The following is a 24,227-nucleotide window of genomic DNA, read 5'->3' as shown; positions in this document are numbered from 1 at the left end:
CACTCCATCGTTTCATTTACCACCATCACCACAAGGCTACAGGTGCATCAGGAAACACATAAGTGGCCCATAAATAATAGTTTCTCTCGTTTTTTGATCAGTAAAACAGAATGAATAGATTAATTGTAAAAGTGCTCTCAGTCGAGTCTTCAGCTCATTTATGAAGGAGATTTTTCTTATTACACCAAGGTGGATAAATTGTTCCACCACCAAAGAAGCCAGCGGAAGTAGCGGGAAGATTTATTTTCCACAATGTGTATTTTATACTTTTTGGGAAATTAGAAGTAGCAAATACAGGGATGCTGCCTTGTCTATTGCTTGAAACTCTGTTGATTTGTAGTCAGTCAGTCTGGAATGTGAAGTGCACCTTACTGTCGAACTGGACAGTATTTAGTGACTACATTTGATTTTTGCCATTTTTTTTGAGGCATTAGGGGTCATATTACTGTTATGCGTGCACACCCACATCACTATTTACTGATTCTGTGAACATTTATCCTGCAAATGGATGTTTCTATGGCAAATATTTATAGTTTGAGGGTTAACCACTTCCATATGGTTTTAAGCAACTCAAAGCTTTTGATAACTTTTGATGTCCATTTTGAAGTGTGTATGTCATAAGCTATTGAAGGATTTCTCTCAGAGTAAAACTATGATTATAACTCTAAAACCTTGTTTTTGTAAAGCATGAGAAACTACAAGTCCACGTTTCATATTCCTCAGTCAAAGCATACTTTGTGCTGTGTATTATTTTGGTCACGCCCATCAAATTGGTTACTAAATAATTTTGAGGGTTTGGATTGATGTCCATCTTGTTCAATTTGGTGTGAATCATATGATACATGTGCAAATTAGAGCCAAATAAAAAAAAATCCAGGTGGTGCTGCTGAGGCTATTTTTTTTTCAATTTTTGTGAAATCCTTAAAATATGTAAATTTCACACACACCTGACACAAGTGAAAAGTACAGATGCAATAAACCTTTACTGCCTAATAAAGCAGCACAACCTGACAGTCTAATATTCAAGTCGTTGTTTGTGTCTCTTCTCTGCTAAAGCTCTTGTTATATGGAAGTCAACTTTTCTGTTTTATATTTGCAAAGAAGCTACTGGATGCAATAACTGTGTTTACTGAAGATCTATAGCACTGACCACACATGTAATGAAATGTTTGGAGAGGATTGTTTCCCATCACCTGGTGTGGCAGGTATCAATCATTCAGGATTCTCAACAGTTCGCCTTCTGGAAGGATGTGATGGTATTTCATTAAAAAAAAAAAAGAGAAAAGAAATCAAATCAAATCTCTATCACACAATACCAATATAGATTGGATATTACTATAGCTTTAGCTTGCTTGACTTAAAAATAAATTGGCATCACTATAACTGATTCACTAGTGTGGTGCATCTAAAAATGCCACCACATTATTATTATTATTTTTATAATTTTGAAATATTTTCATGTATAATTTATTCTATTTTTTTTCCAAAAGTGAACAAATTATATTTTGTTTGCATTTCGGCATGTTAATCTGCCTGCATAGTGCTTTCCTGAGGTTGGGATGGGAGCAGTAGTGGCGAAGCGGAACCTTTGTTTGGGGGACGTTGCTTCCGGATTGGTTATGGGGCGCAGTTCCGGTTTGCCTCAAACGCAATCTGGACAAGTACACCTGGATGCTAATGGCAGCGCTTCGGACGTCATTGTTGATTTCTATTTTATTACTTCCGGTCAGTACACGGTGAAAACAAACCAAAACTACTCTGTAAGATGTTTACCTCTTATTTGACCAGTATATTGCTCTGTGTTATGGTTTCTGCCAGTAGCTGCCAATTTAACAGGTGAGGGTAAAGTTGGCAGTATGCCAGCCGGCGCTGGGAGGTCAGATGATTAGTAGACCATGATATCTTGCTAACTCTGGGTTTTATGAGTTTTATTTTGCTTTTATTTGAATAATATTCAGTTTAAGTTACTTGTTGACTCAAATTAGCTCAGAGTGAAAGTAAGGTGAGTCCAGCCAAAGTTAAATGTAGAGAAACTATTCTTTGTTCATAAAGTGTGGGAATTGAGGTTAAAGTTGAAACAATGTTAAGTGAATTTCTGTATTTGTTTTGAAAGTCTTGTAATTCTATTTTTGATCAGTATTCAGTTAAAATCAGTGCGCATTTTAATGCTTATGCCAGTTAATATAGAGCTAAATGCAGCAGGGCTTTAAAACAGTTTTATCCTGTTTAATACACATGCCGTGGTTGTCTTCATTTAAGTGAGGGATGTAAATGCGAAAAGGATAATGTATGAAGTTAATTATTACCTGTGAGAAAGGTAAACCAGGTTCATAAGACAATGGTTATGTAAAACATTAATACTGTACACTTTAAAAGGTTTGTTTATTAACAAATAAAGGAAAACGCAATCTGTATGATAACGGCAGTACATCGGTCGTCATTGCTGACTTCTATTTCATTATTCTTCAGATTGTGCAACATCACTGTTATAGCAGTCCTGACACTCGGGACCTGTAACTCTAGCACCAAGGGGCACACCTCATATATAAAGGCAAAGAGTCATTCATTGTGTACTGAGGTAGTTCTGACTTGAATGATGCTCCAGGTACTTGCTAGGTAGCAAGTTATTAAACCAACAAAAAGGTCAAAATCACTGGCAGATTCAGGGTTAATCTTTTAATTTGATCAATATGCATATTGTAAGTGGAGGTAATTACATTTAGCAGTGACACAATCAGAGTCCCAACTTGAATCAGATAGAAAACCTGTTGAATTTGCAAAAGATTAGGGTGCTGGCAAGGCGGCCTTTCTACTTTGAGGACATTAATATTATCACAAAACCATAAAAAGGCAAACAATAAAAGAAAAGAAATAAACACACCAGTGGAGACCTGCATTGAAATAATGAAAGAGAATCTGTCCCGTTTTGAGTGGCAAAGGAAATCCATTTATCAACACATCCAGTCTGTGTTGACCCTATTATTGAATTTTTATTCATTTTTTTACAGGAAAGGTCAAGAAAATGTCAAAACAGAATTTAACTTGCTTAGAAATTTTTTTATTTCTTGCAGAAATTTTAATTTTTCTCACCTCGCTTTAATAAAATGACAGACTTGAAGGGTTATGCAACCTTGACAGCGCTATCTGTTTAAGTACTTTATGGTGTTAATCAGTAATTTGTTTAATTTCACAGATCTGTGGTCAAATCTGCTGAAGGAGTCTGGCACATCCTCACCGCCAGTGTATCAGCAGTGCATGGAAGGAGAGCTTCAGGGAAGGATGACCCACTAAACTCACCACTTCTCTAACCCTGACATTTAGCAGTCTGACATGAGAACTGGTTGAACAGGTCAGATCAAGATTTTCTTTAAATGTAATTACTAAAAACATCATCGCAGTGATAATGGTTATTTATCCATGTATAAAGTGGTTTCAAGAAATAAAATGCGAAACAAATAACTGTTTTGTTTTCACCGTTATTAGAAAGAAAGCCAATAAAAAGCTGTGGCAGTCATAAAATATTTGATGACTCACTTAGTTATACTACATTACATGGTAATAGCTGTGTCATATTTGGTTTGGTAACACCATTCCCATTTGCATCCCTCCAGGCAGCTTAACTTGTTTTGAGAATGGCAAACATGGAGTCCCTCGGGGCAGATCCCACAAAGGAAATGGCCTGTGTCTGTTTGTGTTTGTAAGACACAAAAAAGAAGAATGGAGTGAATAGGGGGAAGAGAGCTCCGGCATCGCTGAGTTTGAACAGAACGCCGAGCATATGGCTTTGAGTCATTCAGCGGAGGAAAGAGAAAGGTGCGTTTCTTGATTTAATGAAGTGGTGCAGACAGCACTGAGTGTGAGACAGGCTGCTATTTAAGGACTCCTGTTAGTCACAATTATGTATCCTGCCTCAGAACATGAGAGTGAATTTAAAAACAACTCAATAAAGCTTTTCTTAATTTTTTATTATGACTGTCTAGTTGGGTTTTACTAATCTTGCAGTATTTCCTGAATGAAACAGGTTGCTCTTATACTTTTTTTAATCACTAAACGGACTTGTTTTGCCATTTAAATGCTTTTTTAAATAGAAAATACACACTTCCTTTGTATTCCAGAGACAACTCTAGAAAAACGGACATTTGTTAGGGTGAACCTTTCCTTTTAAAGCGAGATGGTAACTTTAAGAGGGGAGCAAGGTGATAGCTGAGTCATGGTGGTATTCAATGTTTAATGCACATATTTGTGCTCCTGCCTGCAGCAGTTATATCAGCGATAGCGACAACATTCTGCACCTCAGCAAAGGCAATCCGCACTTAGGTAGAGGTGACATCTGTTTATTTTAGTTCATTTTGATCATTATAACCTATAGATGTTGGTGTATGAAAAATTTTAATATTACAAGTAACTAATTACTTCCCACCTCTACATTTTGGTCAGTACTCCTTGCGAAGTCAGACGTTTTTGATGTTTTTAGGAGTTGATATCAAATAAGTACAGGATAATAATAACAATCATAATCCCATAGGCATTGAAAAGGAGGAACAAAGAGAAGAGAAGGAGAAAGTTCAAACTATTCCTTCCATTCATTGATCATAACGGGCAACTTACACTGCCTGATTTTATTTATATAGCACATTTCAGCAACAAGGCAGTTCAAAGTGCTTTACATTATAAAAACACAAAAATACAAAGTTGTACAACACACAGTCAACAATTGTCAAGAGCCATCATTGCACATCAAAATGTTGAATAATGTTTCATTGATTATGTTTCGAAAGCAACTATAAACTTTTAGATTTAAAGGTACCCTGTTTTTGCAGTTTTCTGGGACTTTGTTCCAGATTTGTGGTGCATAGAAGCTGAATGCTGCTTCTCCATGTTTGGTTTTGGGAACCAGAAAACCCGATAAATAAAGTAAATAATTTGAATTGAATTAAATAAACCCCAACATGTGAACAGCATAACCACTCACTGTTTGTTAAATGCACGTTTCTATGTGTTGCCTCCTTCTGAATGTTCGGTTCTTCAGTTTTTAAGTGTAGCGTTTTTGATTTCCCAGTTCATATGTGTCCAGGCTCCGCACCCCCCTACCAAAAAAGGAAAAAACTATTTCATAGTTTTGCAAAATGATTCCACATTTCAAACGAAAGCGAACATTTGACAGACTGGTGTCTGGTTAGATGTGAAAAACAGATTTTCTTTGACTTACTTTGCACTGCCTCTGGAATGAAAAGTTCTGGATAGCTGAAAGGACATTTCATGAAGGAGAATAATTTCTTTGAAACTTGATTTAAAGACATTTGATTCCGAAACTTATCTTTCTGCTTTTATTCTTGTGTAAAACTTTTACAAGGAGTGATATTTTTTTAATGCTTATTTGACCGTCTCTTGGACAATAATTAAGACGACTTGGAGAAGATTCTGTTTAGTGTCAGACTTGTTAAGTTATGGCCATTTAAATGAAATTCAAGTAAACCTCAGTATGGCAGTGTCACTGCTGGAGCACCAATCATTTTATTTTTATATATATATTTATATATAAATCCCTTGGAAAATGAGGGCAATTTTCCCCTTACTTGAAATAAATGGGATTTGATACCCATACTGTATGATGCAATTAGCCACCTGTGGCCTTCATATCAAAGCTATCAGTCATTATTTCCCTGACACAGTTCCAGCAATAACTCAATATGTGAAGCTTTTGATTTGCTATCCTGAATGATTTTGCCTTTAACAAAGCTTCACAGAACCAAACCAATTAAACAATCCCCATTCCTGTGGTTTGCTTTAATTCTTGGTTTCGTTATCGTCTGACTTTGACCACAGATCTTTTCAGAGTTCAATAATAGATGGTGCATTTGCTCTGACGTCTCCGTGTCAAGGTCAGCCTCTGCTGCCGCCGCACAATTAGTGGGGTTAACGAAGCTGTGTGGCCGCAAAGAAATGCAGTTTCACCCACTTAGATTAGCACCACCCTGCAAATCTAACTTGCTAACTGAGCCAACACTCAGCTGCTGCGGTGACAGCTTTCTTCCTGCGTCACATGACGACAGACAAAGTGGCTCGTTTTAATTTAATCATAATTAGCTCTACAATCCTTAACCTTCCGGTGGGGTCGGAGTGGAGGTGCTATTGGAAATCGAGGCAAAGCGAACTGGAAAGTCTTAGCATAACAAACTGGCTAATGTGTATTCATTTGTTTGAGCCAAAGCAGTTCCGTGGCGACAACAATAGAGGAGTTTATTCAAAAGGCGGCTTGACAGCTCGTCTTTTGCTGCATCACGACAGCGCGCCTTGCGTGACTCAGTAATTGAATGCTGTAAACAAATTGGCTTCCAACCAAACAATGCTCTCGATGCCCGACTGTCCGGTTAATAATCATGTTTTCCTACTTTTCAAACTCAACTTGTCATTTTGATTTGTTAAGTGACTTACGAGGAAGCTAAGATGTAGATTTTATGAACTCGCTGAACTGAGTAGAGTTGGCTGAACTCCTCACGCCCTCCTCATTACTCCTTCTGTTTAGTTCAGTTCTATATTGTTCTTGCTAAAATTCCCTTTAGCAAGACGCCACAGGCAGTACAGGGTTTTATCCAACTTATGTAGTTTTAGAGTGGCGCTCTCTCTCCCCCACCTGTTGCTGTGTCACTCAGCTGTGTAGCCAATGGAGGGGAATTGCTATACAAATTTGGCTCTTGTCAAGACAAGCACCTGTCATTATTTTTAAGTTAGTGAGAGTTTAACCTTAAATTTGCAAACAGCTGCAGGGGGAGAGCATGTCTCTCAGCACAACACAAATCCAACTGCAGCTTCACTAATGGTGGAGATTGCTTTTTGGATTAACATAGCTTACATCAATCTTTTAGGCCATTGTGTTCCTTATAAAAAGCAGAGTGGCACGAAAGAGCTAACATTCAATGCAGAGTATGTTTTCTGTTGATATATTTCTAAATTTAGCTGGAAGGCTTTATTATTTTTTTTCTTCCAGTGGACCCCCAGTGTTCATAGGGGTAACATGATTACTATTATTAGCAATCATGTTACCTTTAGTGATTTTGAAAATGTTAAATATAAAAAATAACTTGAATTAAAATGTGACTATAGCCATGTCTAATGCTTTGAAATTAGCGTCTGTATTTTTAAGATCCTCCTACTCTTTCTGACACTCCTCCTTCACCACATTGTAACAACAATACTTCTCCATGCTGCCCATTGATGTCTTTTACAACTGTTTTTAGGAGTTGCAGTTTGAATTTCAGCTCAGCAGATGCGCAGGTCACCAGTTGTTTGCTAATTACTGCTGCCGCTAGTCTTGTGGAGCCTCTATTGCCAACTCCTCAGCAAGAAAAATAGCTATTGGCTTCACTAAAAGAAATCAAAACTTCTTAGTTTTTATTTGTACCGTTTGGAAATATGAAAAAATGTGTTGAAGAGACACAAAAATGTGTTGAAGAGACAGCAGTTGTTTGTTATACGGACCACCGTCACTAAGAATGGATGTGAGCGTGTAAGAATGAACTCATATCACTAGCTGAATTTCCATTGCACGATTTGACATTTTGAAAGTAAATTTGCTTATTGGCAACACCAATTTTGGGAAAACGTTTATGTTAAAAGGTCTTGACGCTCAGATGAAGTGGGGTTTCATCGTATCGAAACATTTATCGTTTATTTCGCAAAACTGCAATGGAAACACTTTTTTTTCTCATCACAAGTCACATGATCAACAACCGGATGTCATTACTGGCTGAAACTACAAAGAAGATGACAGGAAATGTTAGGAGAATGTCACAACATGTTTTTAATGTTTTTAACTTTGTTGACTCATCGCATCAACATAGTTATTCATGTATTATTTTATCTGTGTTTCTTATTTAATGGAAACACCCCAATTGCGAAATTGTAATTTTGCTACATTTGTTATGGAAACACGGCTATTGTCTTTGTAATCGCTGCAACCTACGAGGATCATGGTTCATTTAATGCCCATTTAAACACAACAACAGACATTTACTAGAGCTTTGCTTGGCTATACCTTCTGGATGTGACAGAGTGAGACAGAAAGGGGATTCGCTTTCCGTCCTGCAGTAAAAGCTCTGGATTGCATGTCACTGCTCTGGCTATCATCCAGACCTTCCATTAGGTCGTCACCAGACCATGGCAGGAAAGGCCTTTGCCACTCTGCTCAACAACTGAAGAAATAGTCTGTGCTGATACCTTACTAGACCCTCTATGTGTGACTGTAAGTCTTGTACCTATTTCGCTTTTCCTCTGTGTTGGAATGTTTAAAAGATTATGGAAAGATTTACCCCTTAAAACATTTATTGGTTTATTTTTTTTAGGAATAAACAATCATAGCTGCTTTCTGGTTGGTGGATTTTGTGAAGAAGTCCACTTGGAATCTCTTTATCAAATTACATGTTTTATTTTTAGTAACAAAAAAATCATCATCATGTTTGGATTGTTCGTTCACAAGTGCATTGTTATTAAAAAAAAACAAAGGGCTTAGAGTAAAACCACCTTCTGTGGTTGTTCAGCATTTGCGGATTCAGAAATTTGCTGATTTTATTTTATTTTTATTTGTGGAAAGGAACTCCTAATTATTCAGAAAAACCCACATATCTGTTTATCTTTTTCGTATTGCTCATTTAAATATTAGAAAATGCAGCTTTAGAAGCGGAAATGGTGCAGTGCTACTGGACACACAGCTGGATAGCATTTGCAAACCAGCCAATCAAGCAGTGCCATTTATTTACCTTGGCATTGATTGGCTGTTCTCCTAACAGCAGAGATAATGCAGACTGCAGATATCTTTCTGATTGTCCTAAGATGGCTTCCACGGTGTGTATATATGCATATTCAGGTAAACATCTGTTCTCAAACACACTGGTTTTCCTTTGGATTCCTTCTTAATAGTAAATTCACAGCCAAGTGTTATGTTTTGCAGTTGGTGTGTAATATAAGCAGGGACAGAGCAAACAGATGGCTTTAGTTAAGTTTCTGTAGTCCTCTCCCAAAAGGTGCCTTCTGGTTCGCCCAAGCAAAACACTATGAAACTTATCACAACTTGTAAACTTTCTTTGTAACTAATAGATATTTGTGACATCCCAATTCAATCCTAAGTATTGTATCGGGTTTGGTTATTTCATTTGTGGCTTCTTGGCTTTCTCTTTACTGAAATATGCCCAAAGGGCCCAGAACAGCTGAAGCACTTAATAAAGTGGGAATACATTTTTTTTGGCAAATGAATCATATTTAAAAATTTGGCAAGTCATGCTTTCAATGAGTCTTACCACAGAGTAAATATGCTAGCATTAGCTTAGCACTTTTAGCACACTGTTCAACATTAAAGTATTGTTAACAAGAACTTGTCTTTACTGAAGAAGAGTTGTTTTTGTCAAGTATGGCAGCCACAACTCAACATAATTGAATAATTTTAATCTGGTATTAAACTGGAGCTCGGTATCAGTGTGACCGAAATTAGTAATAGGAATGAAAAAAATCGAGATCGGGAGGTTTCTAAAGGAGATAAATGAAATTGTAAACATAAGTAAGCTTTTCTGTCCAAGTGGCATTTATTTAAGAAAACAGTGCTTATTACATGACCAAACTGTAGCATTTAGCCAGCCCTAACCTTATCTTTTTTACAACTCTAGTACAAGTCTATTTACAGAATCCAACTAACAGAAACATACAATTTTCACATGGGCCTTTTTCATTAATTACAAAAATCCTCAAGTGTTTCCAAAAATAAAAAATACCGATGATTGAGAGATAAATAGATAAATATACAAGCATCCGATCAGACTCAGTCATTCAATAAATAAATAGAACAATAAATAACATTCAGAAGATTCTTTGGGCAAACTCGGCCCATTTCATTTGTCTCACAGGTTCTGGCATTGGTCTCGATGCCAGTCTGAGCACAGTACAGCACGCTGACGGAATCAGCTTTTACTTATGGGGATGAGAAAAATTAAGAAAAGTACTGGATATGTGCCATGAAACAGCAAGTGAAACAACAATTATATTGAGGCACTTTTTAAAGGATGTTCCAGGAAATGACAACATTTCCGTGCGTCTTCCCAAGAGGAAACTAAATGCAAGACGTGAAACAACATTCAATTGACAAGAAATTGAATGGCTGCCCATCTAATCATCTTAACATACTTTTTTTTTGTATTTTATTTATTTATTTATTTATTTTTTTACAATTTTGGGACTGAACATTGTAAAATGACCTTATAAAATAGAACCAGTGAGTTGTAAAACAAAACAAACATTGGAGAAAAACTATGGTGAAAAAGATATGAGGCAATAGCAAAAAAAAACCAAAACAATGTTTCATCTTCCCTTTTTAAGTCCATGAGGAACATCAGTGCGTGTTCTCTGTGTTTGTCGAATCTGAATGAGTTTCTGATTGCTCTCCAAAGATCCCCGCCAGAGTTTTAAAGTGAGGCCCCCAGTCGCTGAGGTAGTCATAGTCCTCCTCGAAGTCTACTGCAAGCGACTCGATGGAGCTGAGAGACTCTGCCACCGAGCCGTTCCCCTCGTAGGCGTACGTGGCCAAAGAGTCGTAGGGCGGAGCCGAGTTGTCCGTGTCGTGCTCTTTCAGCCGCTGGTTGATGAAGTCTCGGATGTCTGAGCTGTCCTGAGAGGCGGGCGGCTTGGGGCCTCGCTGCATCTCGGGCTTGATGTCCCTGCGGTACAGGTTCTCCTTGACGACCTTGGGGTTTCGAAGGGTCCCCATGTCAAAGGCGTGCGTGTCCTCTTCCCCTCCTCCTTCGTCGTCGTAATGGATCACATTATCTCGGATGTCCTCTTTGGAGGACATGAGGGTTTCCTTTTTCTTCTGGCGCCTTAATCCCATGTAGAGTACGACGATAACTGGGGAAGGAAATTAAAAAAGCTTGGTGTTAGGAAGTCATTCAACTGTACTCTGAAGCAGGGGTTCCCAAACTGCACAACAATGCTATCAATCAAGATTATCTGTACAACACATTTCAGCAACAAGACAATTCAAAGTCCTTTACATCATACAAACATGAAAACATCTAACACATCATACAGTCGACAAATTTGAAAACCAACAACAGACGTTGCAATTTGTCAAGTGCCGTCATTAAAATACTCAGTATGGTGGACTATTTATTATAGTCCAAAAGCATCTCTAAGCATGTGTGTTTTTAGTCTTGATTTAAAGGGACTCAGTGTTTCAGCTGGTTTGCAGTTTTCTAGAAGTTTGTTCCAGATTTGTGGAGCATAAAAACTGAATGCTGCTTCTCCATGTTTGGTTTTGGTTCTGGGATGCAGAACCAGAACCAGAAGAGGATGATACTATGACAGTTTTTGTAAAGAAACTGTGCTTTTATGTTATTCTTGCTGGTCTGGAACCAACATGCAATTCTTTACTGTTCTGTTTGGGTTTGTTGTCTTGTTGAACTGCAAAAAGCTTAATTAGAAATAAATTGAAGTCAGGTCTGCTGAAAGCAGAGAAACCAAAACCACCTATCCAGCTCAGTGAGGAGCCATATTGTCTGATAAAAAATTAAAAAGTCTTATGACAAACATTAAACATTATCATTATTATAAAGTAGATTGCATGGTTCTGTACAATAGGTTGACAGCCACTGTGGCTATTTTACGAACAGTCTGTAATTAAAAAAATATATTTAAAGTACATTTCACCCACCTTACTTAGCAATTAATATAGCCAGCTGTTGGCAATGCAGCATTTTTTTAAGATTCCAGTTCCCAGATGATTTAAAAATGATGAGAGTTTATACCACCATGAACATGTCTTCAATTTCCTGGTTGTACATCTTGGATTTTATTTAGTGTCATTAAACTTTTTTTAGGTCATTCTATATCCGAAAGCTCCTGCAAACTCTTCCATCCGAGTTTATCTCATTAGCATTTATATCATTCTAACATGAAGCAGTAAGATGATGAACATTGTATTCTTCTAGTGAGCAAGTTAACATACTGACATTTGCAATTAACTCACAGGCTCCCCTGCGCCTACAGTACAGACTCAGAAATCTGACTTTAAATGACTCTGAATCCTGCTCAAACATCTAAGTGAGCTCATTATTTCAATTACACAGACAGCGCTTGTTTTATTTTAACTACTTTTAACGGTGAGTTGAAACAACAGTGATGTGCACGCTTTGTCCAAAGTGTTTCTGATTTATATCTGCGGGTCTGGCTATTTTCCAACATACAGTCTAACACCTGCTGGTCTGATTTGGTTTCAACCATGAATAGGTGAGAACAAAAAAGCAGATTAAGGCCTATGACATAAGTTTGGGAAAAAATACCACAGTTTCCTGTTAGGAAGACAAGACTTTTCAACAAAAACGTAAAACTAATACTTCTAATTACTTCAAACAGAAAAACAGATAAATTATTAAATATGATCAGATTTGCAATATTATTTCAATTCTGGGGGAGGAAAGTCAACGAAGGGGCTTGAATAAATCTATGATCCCTTGCACTAGAGATGAAATCTTTGAGTTGTGATTGTTTATAGTTACTTGTATGGCATTTTAATTGTGAAACCGTTGCTGCCTTTTGGCTAGGATTGAAAAAGAGAAATTTTATCTCAGTGGGACTTTCCTGGTTAAATAAAGGTAAAAAGAAATAAAAAGGATTTTGAGTTGAAAGTACATTTTAACGATTTTGGTACCTTATCTTTTTCAAACCTTGCTGTCCTTTGATATCAGTAGCCAATCCATTCCCACATGAACATTAATTAGAGGCTAATTTTCACTCATGGAAACAAAAAAAAAACTCTCAGAGGTTCCCTAAACAGCTTATTTTAGAGAGCGTAGTACACCACTGTTGTGTTGTTTTCTTCCCAATGCAAAGCAGTAAATTTCCTGCTCTCTCTTCTCCCTTGTCAGTGCAATCTGTCTTACTCTGTCTATCTCCCCTCTGCGTCCCTTGGTCTGTCTGTGCTCTGAATAATGCAGTAAATATGTGTTTTTCTTCTGGCTCTGTGATGTATAGCTGCACGTCAGCGGTGGAGCAATGGTAGGAATAACTCCGAAATCAGTCAGTGAAATGAAAGAGTCAAATAAATACATTGAAGTTGAAAAAATAGGTCTCCTGCTTTAATCCCCTCCTTTATATAACTTTTCTGCTTTTCTTCACTTGCAAATGAATTCATCAACCTTTCTGTGGTGTGGCAGCTCCCCCTAGCGGCGCATTTTCAGACTTCCGCAGGACGGTGTGTTAATGTAGGGCATCCTAGTCGCACGCCGAGCCGTCACGTTGTCCGTGCTCATCAGTTTGGAGGGAATAAGAAGCAAAGTGAAGCTCTCGCAACGATCTGTTTCATTTGCATCATTATTTGTCCTGGTACAACAAATCCTGCTCAGAGTCTCTACGGAAACGCTCACAGTGTGAGTTCAGAGTCCCTCTGCCGCTTCCCTTGTCGGGGACAGTCTGACAGTTTGGCATCAGCCTCAGCCTTGAGGGGCTGACTCAAGCAGGAGCTTTGAAGACAGCCTTCAGATGGAGAGGACACACCGAGACGGCTCTGCAGCAGCCCACCACAATCCACTACAAGCCTTTTTATGCTTGATAACATACTAAACACTCAGCCGTGAGTGGATATGTCACCTGAATGCATTCAGAAGGCGCGTGAAAAAGGGGATTAATTATGAGAAAGGGTTTCAATTCCATGTTGGGCGTCAATTAGGAAAGGTAATAGTACTAAAAATGAAGCTGCAGTATAGAGCTTATCATATATATAAGATGTATGAAATAGAAAAAAATTTAGCTCCTCTGCCTTCTTCAGCGCACCCAGTGCTAACTAGAAACAGCCAATCAGAGCCAAGAGGCGGGTTTTAGCGCTGTCAATCATGCCCATACACACACTGCCAGCAGAGCCTGTTGTGAATGCTAATGCTAGTTTGCATGGTCACCGATGGTGGTGGATAAACAGTTTTTCTGTAAAGGCAAGTTGTTTCTGTCATTAGCACATTTAGCAGCATGTTCACAAATATGATTGACAGCACTGAGACCCTCCTCCTTGCTTTGATTGGTTGTTTTTGGCCGGGAACTGTGCATGTTGCATAACAAACTGTCACGACATAGTGACACTTTATCAAATATGTAAATGTTACATACGGCAACTTCAGATGTTAGAGCACAATTTTCATTGTAAAACAAAACATTTACTTCTCTTGAAATATGTAGATCAGTTGGAAAAATGAATAGTAGAAGATTAAAGGAAAAAGTGAGGTATTTTTCTTTTTCTTGTTTTTTACCGTGACCTTGCAGAAGGATAAAAAGCTGTAGCATGGGAGGCATCGACAGGGCAGAAAGATTAAATTTAGTTTATAGAGCTTAGCGGTTCCTCCCTCTGATCTTTAACGTCCCTCTGAATGATCATATATGGGAGATTTAATTAAGTCTGGCTGCTAATGGAAAAATCCCTCCTCTGATGGTGAAAAAAGGCAAAAATGCATTATAGAGAAATGCTGAAGCACATCTCAACATCTAAGAATTTAGTACATATCTTTTAACGTATCTACATTAATCAGCCTCTACGTATGAAAACTGGAAAGAAAAATCAGTAATAAATAGATGGCAATGGACAAACCTAAGAAAAGAACCCAAATAATCCCATATTTTTAAGACGATCTTTTCTGTCATTAATAAGATCACTTTTAGATTTTCTGTTTAATTTGATGGCAAACAAATAAACTGTAAAACGAAAGCCGTTGTCTTCGGTAGCAGCACAAATCACCAACAGCAAATGAATAGCCGTGGAATAGAAATGTCAGTAGTTTGACATTTCATAAAATGTCAACATCTCTCTTTTTGACAACAGTTGGACGTGGTGATCAATACCACTATCCTGGAATCCGGTCGTCACCATTCTCCTCTGACTGCAAAGCAGGACGACACTGCCCCCACAAGTAAGAAAGAGAAAAGACCCCAATAACAAGATGAAGATAAAATATTTAGAAACAAAACAGATGTTCAAACTTCAGGGGTTTTTTGCGCAGCTTGTTGGAAATGCCATCTTCCTCGTCGCCTGCTGACTCTATTCTAAGCTACATTTTCTTGCTAATGGTTCATGTTAGGGGATCTCAAAATCTTATAGGGAAAAATATTTTCTTCCAAAAAATAACTTTAACATTACAAAATGCACCTTAGTCTTCACACCTTGCAGGTTACCTTCTGAAACATTGAGGTTACTTTTTGAAATCACTTCTGCAACTTCCTGAAAACTTTCTGAAATTATCAAGCTACTTTTGTGCAATTTAAGTGTTTTTGTTTTTACCCAGAAATTTCAACTCATTTTTAGAAATGTACCTGTTACTTTCTGGAACTAGAGAGTTAACCTATCTTGAACTTACTTACTTTTTAAAACTTACTGGTTACTTTTCATAATTTTATCTGAAACCTAAAGTATTCTGCTTCTTCAAATTGATCCAGAAATTAAATTTAACTTTAAAGAAAATCCCCGTTTACTTGGTAAAACTTAGTACTTACGTTTTTACAGGTAACTTTATGGAAACTCATGCTGTGAGACATGGTCATCACATTGTTTATGCGTTGTGCTTTTACACTAAAACTCGTTAAAGTTGTTACATTTTACCTCATTCTATGAAAAAAAAATAGAAAAAAGCATCATTCTCTGCCAGATCTCACCTAATAAGATGACGATGCACAGAAGTATGGCGATGAGAGCTCCTGTGCTCAGGCCCACAGGAAGAAAGATGGCCTCGGCGCTGCATGTAAGCAGCGAGCCGTCCAATTCGCAGCCACACACACGAATGGTTAGCGTCCCCGTGCTGCTCTTCGGCGGGTAGCCATTGTCTTCTATAACAACAGGCAGGAAGTAGATCTCTTGTAGACGCCGCCTGAAGCCGCTCCGCTTTGTCACAATTCCTGCCGTGTTGTCTGAAAGAGACACAGCATGCTGATTCATATTGATTCAAAAGAACTTGTTTTGAATTAGAACGAGGTTAGAATTGGGGCTTATTTTTCATCTTTGCAGGTTAGGTATTCAGAGAACGCAAACTGAAATAAATCAAACAAGCTTCTGAGAAAGTCTAGAAGTCCAAGAATGGAGGTGAAACTTTATTTCTGATAGTGTTTGATGCCTTTCCGAATGAAATGAAAAACGCCTACATATCAGTCCCATCTTATTAAAGTTATCGCCTAACCACACCCTGCGAAGCATTTTTATTCTTCGTCTGTTCTGAGATCGACTTATTTTCTAATCTCTTTGCTCACAAAGTAAGGATTGATTCTGAAATTAGCTATGATAGGTACTAGCAGGAAAAATAGAGATGAAAACATGAAAAAGGTGCGAGTTGAGAAGACAGCCGGAGGTGCAAGGATGGCAAGTTGAATAGAGGGTGACAACGTACACACGGGAGGGGGGACATGTCGGCTCGAACCTGCCTCTTCCTGTCTTCCACAGCCATGTTGTCTGACCCCTGTCAAGACAAGTTTGTTGCACCAACAAAGCCTGCACTCTTTCTGACAGGAGGTCAGGCGTTTTAACACACCTTGCATGTTGTGCACAGCCGTGATTTTTGTTTGCGCTCACTCTCTTTCTCCCCGGCTCAACCTGCGTGCATCGCCTTCAGTGTTTGTATTTCCTGTCCCTGCCTATCAGATCCCAGCCTCCATGTGTTTCATAGGCTGCTGGCAGTCAGGAAAGTGAAAGACTGTGTGTCCAAAAGGTAAAAGTGGATCAGAGGTTCAGACCTGGGCTTGTCAAGGACGGTGAATCCATTCGTTTCCCCTGGCCTCATCCTGCCATGTCCCACTTTTCACTGCACGTCTCTTTGGCTCCACTTCAAAGGGCTTGGCGAGCACACGCTGTCAAGAAAATCCGAGCTCATCCCACTTCCCCATGCTGGAGATTTTAGTTTAACAGTAATAATAAATAAAGTTATCTTTAAAATGAATCACTCAAGTGACATCAAGGCCCAACAGTAGACTTAAGTGTCAATAAAATAAATCTAGTTGTGTGTGTTGTTTTTGTCTCATGCAAACTTTGCTTTAATTCTACTTTTTTCTATCTAATCATAAAAAATCATAGTCAGTCAGAGAGAGTCATTAAACAGGAAAAGCAGGTTTCCTGGAAAAAGAGGAAGTTTCCAGCCTGCAGATTTATAAAAATAGTTGAGACTATTTTAAAGCATGAAAGTTTTAAAAAATTAAATCTAAACATTTTGAGTAATTTGATAAGATTCAAAGTAAAATACTTATATTAATATTGATTTACTTGTAATAATACTTACACTTATATTTGTGAGAACACTTATAAGAAAAACAAGCAAATGTAACTTTGGTATCAAATAATTAGAATAATAGATTATTCTTGGTTTCTTTTCAGAAAACATCTGTAATAACTCACATTAAGATCATAATAAGAGTAACTAATAAGTTATGGTTATAAAATCATAAATGAATGATAGATCAGAGAAGCTGAAGAAAATAAATGTGATATAAGTTATGGTTATAAAATTATAAATGAATGCTAAATCAGAGAAGCTAAAGAAAATAAATGTGATATAAATGTGATTTTGACATTGAACTTGAAATGGTGTAAAAGGTTATAAAACTGCAATTAAACATCACTGATATGTTGGAGGTAGATGGTAGGTGAAAGGTGACAGGAAGGGAAAAAGGGGAACTAACAGGAGAGCAGAGATGATCAGCACCTTATATGGAAACAGGAGGTTGAGCAGCCCTGAGACATTGGCACAGACATCATGACATGATGTCTCTTAAGACAGTGACGGATATGAGATCATCTGTCTAAGCAGACAGATAAACCCTATATAAGGTGGGTGCAAAAGAGGAACCGTTCGTTGGATCCTCCGGGCAGCTTCGAGCCAAGAGATGGACAAAGAACTCTGCAGCTGAAGAAGAGCCGGGGCCACGGAGCCGAAGACTGTCCTGCACATGGAGACCAACCCGTCTGGCCCACAATCTGTGGCTTCGAATCGCACTTCTCTCATCGGCTGGGTTCAGACCCCAAAGACAAAGATGAAGACAAAGACAAGGAAGAAGAACTGGTGCCTTTTTTCCTGCCAGCACCAAGTCCTGTGTGACCTCAGCATCCATGCGGAGAAGAAGCTCATCGGACCTGCGGAGATCCTGGCCTTCGCCGATCAACATCTTCCTCCTGCTGCCACACCTTCTTCATCATCAAGCCAGGTCTGGGGTTCGAGACGCCAAACTCCGTCCGTCTCTCTCAAAGGTTCCCTTTTTTAGTTCTCAGTATCAGCAGTAGGGAAAGATAGACTAGATGACTGATTTTACTTATTTGATTATTTCTGCTACTGAATTAAGCTGTACTGACCCTTGCAAAAATGCCTTACTAATAAAATATTTAGCATAAAAAAAATCTAAAAGATGTTGTGGACATTCAGTTAATGAGTCGCCTTAAAGTTCTTTGATGGTTGTAAAATAGCTGTGATGTTTGATTCTGGAGAGGAAGAGGTGGAAAATGTTTTTAGGTTGCTGGTAGCCCATATTTAAAACAACATCCTTGGGACTCGACCGAGTCACTAAAACCTACCTGGTTCAATAACAAATGCAAGTTGCAAAATAGAGAACGAGCGACCGTTAACAGGTGTGCTCTGTGAAACTAGTTGGCTGTAGGCTGCTCAGTCTGGCTAATTCACAGGGGGAAGAAGGGTGGGACACCTGGATGTAGGCCGTCAGATAACCAGGCGAATCGTTTCTCGAAACCAGCTTAAACAGAGTTTACTTCAGTTCTGGACAGGGTAAATCCCAGCAGATTTAGGAAACTCAACGGACCCGTTAGACGGAGAGCTGGTAGCACATCTCCCCTCTCAGAAGAGGAAGTACGAGAGTGAGAGAGTAGAGACAGAAAGGAGGGGGGGGGTGTTGCGCAACAACAACGCTGAAGAGTGTCACACGTGGTCTTATCATATCACCGTGTGCTTTAAAGTTATTTTCAGAACAGAAACGTGACACTCTAACGAACTTCTGCTGGCTCCAACCATTTCTTGATCTTTAACAATTTTTAAGCTAATTAGCTGAAGGTAGAAATGGACGAAAAGCCGTTAGAAAGCTTGTGTTTTGCATGGTTCCAATATGACGTTGATTATTAATAATGTGGGTTTTTGAGAGTCCCTCTTTCAGTGGTCTTATTGTGATCTCCTGACCCACCTTGTTTGTATCCATTTTCCTCAGCATTTAGAGCCTCGATTTTTCCTTGTTCATTGTCAGATCCTTCCATTGTCTTTGCTTCAGCTCTGATTCAGCGGAATCTTCTGTGGTTCTGGTTTTATTTATCTATTATTTCTGTTCATTTTAGTAAGATGACTGCTGTTAGATCTGTTCTACCAAACCAGTTGATAGTCTATCTCAAGTGAACCCTTTCTGTGTGAATTTGGCCTTCTGTTTTGGATCAATAACCATTTTTCAAAACTCGGTGATGTCCCATTTTTAGCTTTCTTGCAGAACCAATTGGTTTAAGTGTTAAGTATCTTTAGAATAGAAATAGGCCCACAGCATCACAGATCCTCCACCATATATACTGGTGGAGGGTTTGTTGCTGAAACACTCAGTACTTGCCAAATCTAAAATATTTGTAGGGCATTTTGCAAACTGCACAATTACAGTTGTGATGGGAAAGTAGACAATTTTTTCTTGCCTGTGTTCGAAATAATCAGTTACTGTAGATGATGTCATATTTATATCAGTGGCAATCAGAAATTTATGTATTAATAATTGACTGAATCTGACCAAGTACAAAAAAAGCAGGAATAAAAAACATTTAGTTACTTTTATCTTCTAGAGATTCTTAGAGTTGCCAGTAAGTCAATTTATTTGAAAATAATTATATCTTAACATTGTTTTTTATTCCACTGAAAATATATACTCAAATGAAAGATTTTTTTCCCCCTCATTTCTTAGTCAGAGATAGGTCTGCAATATGAGATTAAATTGTTTTAATATTTTTAAGTGATTTTTTTTTTAAAAAACCAAATGCTTTTCAAACAGCTTCAACAAAAGTTTTTAATACCTACTGCTCAGCTAAAATAATGTTTTGCATCATTTATTTTTCTTCATATTCACATACTTACTTCCAAAATCTCTAACTGTGAAATTCTTATTCTTGACGTCTTCCTTTGACGTTCTGAAGGAGAACTGTTGCCCAGCACTCGGTAGGTCTTGATCTTTTGCACTGAAGATTTGAATCACCTGGTAGGCATGAAAAAAAAAACACATTTATTTAGATTTACATGTACTTGAAATGCCACTCGTTATATCCAGACATTTCAAAATCTTAGTGCAGATTTCTGTGTTGGAGTAAATCAATTAGATTTATCATCATAATATAGAAGCAGTCCTGAAAACGGTGCATATCAAACCTTTCAGGCCTGAAACTTGGCAGTGATTGGTTCTCCCTGTCATGTTGGATACAGCTGCTGAGCACTTTCTACATCATCTCAACATATGGTGTGATGGATTAACTTCCTTTAAAACCACTGGGGATTGCTCATTGGTTGTAATTCTAGAGTGAGACACACCAATGTGTCTTGCTCATGTACTATCCTCTAATACAGTTTCCTGTGTTTCTCTTCCATGAAAGATGTTTTTATCCACAGTTTTTGTTTTTTTTCCTGTTGTGCTGCCTGAGTAATTCCAACTCGTGCCTACGGGACTTTCTACCTTCTCATACGTGAAGGGGCAAAGCTGTTCACACACCCAAAGAAAAACTGGATTTTCAAAGTCATACCATCGCCAGGATGGAACCTCAAATCCCAGGAAAGTTAAAGAAATGGGACTAACATGAAGAATATGATTAAACACTGCAAAACCACAAAATCTTATCAAGTATTTGTGGTCTAGTTTCTAATGTGAATGTCTTGGTTCTGTTTTATTTTAAGTGAAGCTTAAAATAAAACAGAACTTTAAAGTTCTGTTTTATTAAGCTTAAGCTTCACTTTAAACTTTAACAGACTTTAAAGTGAAGCTTAAAACATGAGGAGAATGTCTTGTAATAAGTGAATCTGCAAGTGGAATCAGTACTTTTTTTTATCAATATAAAAAATATTGACTTAAAATAACGTCCTATATCTTACTGAAAAGTTACTTGTAAGTTAGTTCTCTCTTATTTCAATTGTATTAAGATATTTTCACTAGAAACTAGACAAAAAATTTGAAGCAGTGACAAGTAGAGATGTGTGATTCTGCATATTTTGGTATCAGTCCAATAACTAAAACCAGAGCCCGTATCGTCGGTACCAGTACTGATAAAAATACCTTTTTATTTAACTTTGATATGGCATCATGTTTTTTTTTTATTATTATTATTTTGTTCAAACCTAAGGCAGAATATGTAATTTATAGATATTCACAAAAGACTTTAATAACATATTAAGATGGTTTGTGCGCATTTTTCTAAATAAATAAAATGCAAAAAAAAAAAAGACAATTAGAGAGAAAATCAAAACAAAATCTTTTTTGAGAATACAAAACTAAAACTAAATTTCAAGAGGGAATCTGAAACTAAATCAATTTTATTATGCTAGTATCAAATCCAATACAGATTACCGATATTATTGATATTTTGGATTGATCCACCAACATCTAGTGACAAGAACAATCTGACTATCTCATATATATATGTATATATATATATATATATATATATATATATATATATATATATATATATCCAAACAGAGACTGCAGTCTTTTTAACCTTTTGCTGTTAATACACCAATGCTTTTCTAGCCCAGTCCCTTCTGTCTTTTAGTAATTAAAGAAATTGTGCTACACTTGTATCATATAAAACAACAAAAAAGCAAAAATAGGAGCTGAGAGGAGGGGTAAAAAAACAACTAAATTAAATGGAAAGTTTCTTACTTACTTTGCTTAATTCAACACAAAACAAAAACACCCAAGTTAAAAATACTCTACTAATTCTCTACCATCTTGAAAGACAGACATGCCTTACATTTCTCCCTCTCCCTGCCGCTGTTACAGCTCTCTCTCCTGTGATAAGTGCAGCTGTGCAGCCAGTTTGCTCTGCCTCAGTCACTGGGTTTGACCTGCTGAAGACCTCCAGGCCCATCCCAAGATCCCCCTCCAACAAACAGGGGCGACTAATCAGCCCTGCTGTCGTGTTACATTATTCCGACTCTGCTGCGCTCCATGTTTGCCCTCTCAGTATTTGAATAAAATTCCCTTTAGGGGAATAAAGCTGACACTGGGTGTGATGAGTGTTCTGCTGTGCTCCCTACAGCGGATGTTAAGTTCACACTTTCGATCTCCGGCGAGCTGGATTAGCTTTGTGATGAATATGTCCCGTTGTAGCTAATAGTCACTTTAATTAGAGTTTAATTTATTGAGCCTGTCTTTTTAGTGCTGAATTAGTGAGTCAAAATGACAGCAAGTGCCCATCAAACAATAGACACTGAGGAAAGTTGTGTTTTGGGAGAATCTTTGGGCATAACTCCATGAAATGTTATTTGAATTAGTTGAAAACGGAAGTGTACAGTTGTAAAATAAGTAAAATGAAAAACTTTTCAGACATTTACAACAGCAAAATATGATATTCCTTTCTTTGCAACAACAATTTAATAAAAAATCTTAAGCATTTGGAAGTCTGGTCAGCCGCAGCAGAGTTTTTTTTTTTAAAGTAAAAACAATACCTCTTTGTTACTTTTATTTGATGAAACTGGGGAAGTCTAAATATGAACTGGATAAAATATTAGTGATGATATCTGATTGGGTCCAATATTTCCTAATTATTTCAAAACAATTTATGTTTGATCTAACAATTTTGCAGATTGCTTTAGATAAATCAGGAATAAGTGTGCCACTTTTAGATTTGTCCTTTTCTAAAGAAAATAATAAAATCCAGGAATCAAAATTTCAATTTTTAGGCAATTGGTGATAGAAGCTTGAAATGGTTGATTTTCTCACGTCTTGATGCAGCTAGCTGCGTCACAGTGCTAACAATAGCTAAAACAGTAAGAATTGTTACTTTCTTGTAGCGTATAATGAAATATTTCCTTGAATAACTGTTTTATTTTTTAGGTAACTGCTGACAGGGACTAACGTCCTACTAGCAGCTAGCGATGGTGCTTTACTTTTGAGGCTAACTGCTAATCCTAGCTTGTCGGACAACAGAAACAGAACAGAGGTTCAGCCGTTACTTTATTTTTCTTCTCCCCTTACAACATTTTTATTATTTTCTTAAAATGTTTTTTTTTTTTTTTCTGTTTGCTGCTTAGTTTACGTCTCAGCTGAGTTCAGTCGCTTCTTGCTTCATGGACAAGAAGAATTGGGTTTAGCACACCAGGTGCAGCTGTTGCTGTTTTCCATAATTATTTCTGAGGATTATCATTAGTCTTGATTACAACCAAAATACACAAATTTTCGAGGTTAAAAGGCATAACTTTTATTCTTTGAAGATTTTATTGCTCTGGAAGGCCATGTTCCTTTTAAAAACAAAGTTTTAAATTAGGAGAATACCCAGGATGTTCCAGAAATTGTAAGCTTCAAGGCAGCTTCTGTATTTTTTCTTTTAAAGCATGTTGCAGTAGCGATTAAGCAGATGTTAAGCAAATGGTTTTGCAATGATTGGGTAGTCAAGGGAATTGCTTTTTTTCCAGACACTTCAGCAGGTGGTATTTGGTTTTTAAAAAAAAGTTTCTTAAATGCATCTTTGTAATTTGGCCAACATCTTGGATGCACTGAATGCTGCTTAACACTGCAGGCAGGAACAGCCGAAACAGCGAAGCTTTTGCTCTTTAATTAGAATTTGTCAAGGAAAACTCCCCCTTTGCTTCACTCAGAAACACTTCCCACCCCACCTGTGATCATGAATGTGGCTGTCACGGCTGCAGCTGCTCATTACTGCGTTCCATTGTATATGTGAAAGCTTCAAATGTATTTTGCTTTCACACTCGGCTGCATTGGAGGCAAAGAAAGATAAGGATGCTCGCTAAATGGTGTAAATATCAGTGTAATTACTCCTGCATAATGGGCTGATTCGCCAGTTTAGTATTTCAATAAGGCACAGCAAATACCTTAAACAGCAGAAACACATTAGAGAACTGTCTCTGTTAAATACAGCCAATAGGGAGGGACTGGTTTTATGTTTCCTTTCTGCTTTGTCCCATTTCACACTTGACCAACTGACTATGTGAAGCATTATTTGTAAAATTAAGGAAGAGACCTGCTTTATGTAACTACCT

The 24,227-nt window shown here is 37.6% G+C and overlaps 1 protein-coding gene and 1 long non-coding RNA gene across 2 annotated transcripts in view; one reads left to right on the top strand and one right to left on the bottom strand.

The window, feature by feature from the left end:
• The first annotated feature begins 1,585 nt into the window (after positions 1 to 1,585).
• Positions 1,586 to 24,227, top strand: part of LOC114137135 (uncharacterized) — a 55,126-nt gene continuing 32,484 nt past the window's right edge. Inside the window, exons 1-3 of the long non-coding RNA XR_003593950.1 lie at positions 1,586 to 1,725; positions 3,194 to 3,349; positions 3,612 to 3,813. This is a non-coding gene — a long non-coding RNA (uncharacterized LOC114137135). The remainder of the gene's footprint in view (positions 1,726 to 3,193; positions 3,350 to 3,611; positions 3,814 to 24,227) is intronic.
• Positions 9,552 to 24,227, bottom strand: part of LOC114137133 (cadherin-12-like) — a 168,128-nt gene continuing 153,452 nt past the window's right edge. The window contains exons 10-12 of the mRNA XM_028005688.1: positions 20,100 to 20,217; positions 15,670 to 15,921; positions 9,552 to 10,887 (exon numbers count right to left, since the gene is read on the bottom strand). Coding sequence (XP_027861489.1) covers positions 10,376 to 10,887; positions 15,670 to 15,921; positions 20,100 to 20,217 — 882 coding nt within the window. The 3' untranslated portion in view covers positions 9,552 to 10,375. The remainder of the gene's footprint in view (positions 10,888 to 15,669; positions 15,922 to 20,099; positions 20,218 to 24,227) is intronic.

Source organism: Xiphophorus couchianus, chromosome 21 (genome assembly GCF_001444195.1).
Source record: "Xiphophorus couchianus chromosome 21, X_couchianus-1.0, whole genome shotgun sequence".
In the NCBI taxonomy this organism is placed as follows: domain Eukaryota; kingdom Metazoa; phylum Chordata; class Actinopteri; order Cyprinodontiformes; family Poeciliidae; genus Xiphophorus; species Xiphophorus couchianus.
The sequence above is the reverse complement of the archived record's forward strand: the minus strand, read 5'-3'. Positions and strand labels throughout refer to the sequence as shown.